Source organism: Canis lupus, chromosome 9 (assembly GCF_048164855.1).
Source record: "Canis lupus baileyi chromosome 9, mCanLup2.hap1, whole genome shotgun sequence".
NCBI classification, from domain to species: domain Eukaryota; kingdom Metazoa; phylum Chordata; class Mammalia; order Carnivora; family Canidae; genus Canis; species Canis lupus.
This window is the reverse complement of record NC_132846.1, coordinates 75,424,341-75,426,865: the sequence shown is the minus strand read 5'-3', so window position 1 is coordinate 75,426,865 and position 2,525 is coordinate 75,424,341. Positions and strand designations below refer to the sequence as shown.

The 2,525-nt window shown below is 44.4% G+C and overlaps 1 gene segment (V, D, J or C); it reads left to right on the top strand.

The window, feature by feature from the left end:
* The first annotated feature begins 864 nt into the window (after positions 1-864).
* LOC140639530 (immunoglobulin heavy variable 3-23-like) lies at positions 865-1,449 on the top strand. The segment is given in 2 exon segments: positions 865-1,020; positions 1,124-1,449. Coding segments are annotated over 2 exon segments (372 nt in total).
* The last annotated feature ends 1,076 nt before the right edge of the window (positions 1,450-2,525 follow it).

The following is a 2,525-nucleotide window of genomic DNA, read 5'->3' as shown; positions in this document are numbered from 1 at the left end:
TAAATAATAGTGAAAGGGAATAGAAGGGAAGGGAGAAGAAATGTGTAGAAAATATCAGAATTGGAGTTAGAACATGGAAGACTCCTAACTCTAGGAAACGAACTAGGGGTGGTGGAAGGGGATGATGGAGGGGGGTAGGGGTGAATGGGTGAAGGGCACTGAAGGGGGCACTTGACGGGATGAGCACTAGGTGTTATTTTGTATGTTGGCAAATTGAACACCAATAAAAATAGATTTATTATTTAAAAAATGCTGCAATAAACATAGGATGCATGTAAAAAAAAAAAATAGAACAGACAATGCATCCTGAAGACAAGAGGAAAAAGCTTTCTGCCCCGGTTTGGAGGACCTACCAGTAAACGTAGCAAGAAAACTACATTAAAAAAAAAGAAAAAGTGGTAACCTGGAAAGAAAATAATTAGTTTTCCTATGACAATGTCTTAATAGAGTCAATGAGTAAAAACGTCACATAAAAACTGGAAGAAATAACTCATGAGCTCAGCAAAAGAATCAGTATATAAAATCAGCAAATAAAATAAAGATATATTCCTACATAATAAATACAAATTACATGTACAAATTTAACAAAATAATCTGATTTCCACTAGCACCAAAAATAAATATTTAAGATTAAAATTTATTAACAAGATGAAATATCTCCAGAAAATGTCCTATACTGATGTGTCTTTTGAAATGAACCAAGAAATTCAAAAATAACTGTCATTAGAACTTCATATAGTCAGAGAGTCATCTACACAAATTGCTATAGAATTGTGGTGCAACACTTGAGTTGGCTTTAAATACATGAATGTAAGTCTGTAGCTGGTCATATGGTCAGAGGACATGCAAATAGGGCGTTCCCTTCACTGATTAAACCAGCCCAGTCCCGACCCTGCAGCTGGGAGAGGAGCCCCAGCCCCAGCATCCCCAGGTGACCCAATTCAGTGATCAGGACACAACACAGACAAATTACCATGGAGTCTGTGCTCGGCTGGGTTTTCCTTGTCGCTATTTTACAAGGTAATTCATAGAGAACCAGAAACCTTGAGTCTGTGAGTGAAGGTGAGTGAGCGAAAGAGGGGATGTGGGACAGTTGTTTGACCAGGATGTCTTGTGTCTGCAGGTGTCCAGGGTGAGGTGCAGCTGGTGGAGTCTGGGGGAGACCTGGTGAAGCCTGCGGGGTCCCTGAGACTGTCCTGTGTGGCCTCTGGATTCACCTTCAGTAGCTATGGCATGAGCTGGGTCCGCCAGGCTCCTGGGAAGGGGCTGCAGTGGGTCGCAGGTATTAACAGCGGTGGAAACACAGGCTACGCAGACGCTGTGAAGGGCCGATTCACCATCTCCAGAGACAACGCCAAGAACACAGTGTATCTGCAGATGAACAGCCTGAGAGCCGAGGACACGGCCGTGTATTACTGTGCGAAGGACACAGTGAGGCAAACAGTGTGAGCCCTGACACAAACCTCCCTGTAGAAGGGGATCAGGACCACCAGGGTGTGCGCACTCCTCACCACTTGTGTCTTGAAGGCCCAGGAGCAGGTGCAGAGGCTGGTTCTGGGCAGGTTTCCTGTCAGGGACCAGGCTTCCTCTCCATGGAGCAGTTTCCCCCCAGGAGACCCTCTGAACACTTGATCATGTGTTTACCTATTCAGTCTCTTTCTTAGAGACCTAGAATTCAAATATAGAACTTGCACTTACTTGTACTTAAATTCTCCTGACCCGAAATTTTAATCAATTACAAATAGCTCAATTCACATCATCTGAACCTTTTAATGAGTCCTAGTGGTGATCACTGAGGATCACAGGACCCCAAGCTAACATGCTGTCTTGCACATTGCGGTATAGCAGAATCCCCAGTCAACACAAGAGTAAAGAGACATTCTACAAAAATGTTAATAACAGCCTGGGAGTGAGAGAGATTTCCCGCATGACATCATGACATGGTAGGGATGTGGACTCAGAGGTCATTCACACAAAGCACACACACACACACACGCACACAATCACAAGAGTATAACCATTCATCACCTTCACCTTCATGTCTGATGAGAGCCAGGCAGGCCTCTCATCAGGTCATAAATGCCTGGATGGTGCCAGGGAAGGACACTGGCTCCGGGTGTGTGTTGTGGGTCAGTGGTGGGATGGGGTCCTGCTCCAGGAGGGGCCTGTGTGGTGTTAGTGTCCCAACTGCATCAAAAGAGGGAACTCCTGGGTTACAGTTTGATTTCTTATCCTTTGGGTGCAGGAGAAGAATGAGCAAGGAATGTCAGGGAGGTAACAGGCAGTAAAGACTGCACATGGTGTGAGGAATCATTTCACTAAACAAGCATCAAACTGGAAGGAAAAAAGAGAAACATGGTCATTCTCGGTAGACAGATGTCTGAATCATAGGGAAAGGAGATGAATAATATATGGAAGCAACACGAAACTTTAAATAATAGTACAAATAGGCCAAGATACTTCTCAGGTCTCAGATGGAAGGTGTCCTCTCCCCAAGGTCACAATCTGGTTCTGAAGGTCATGTA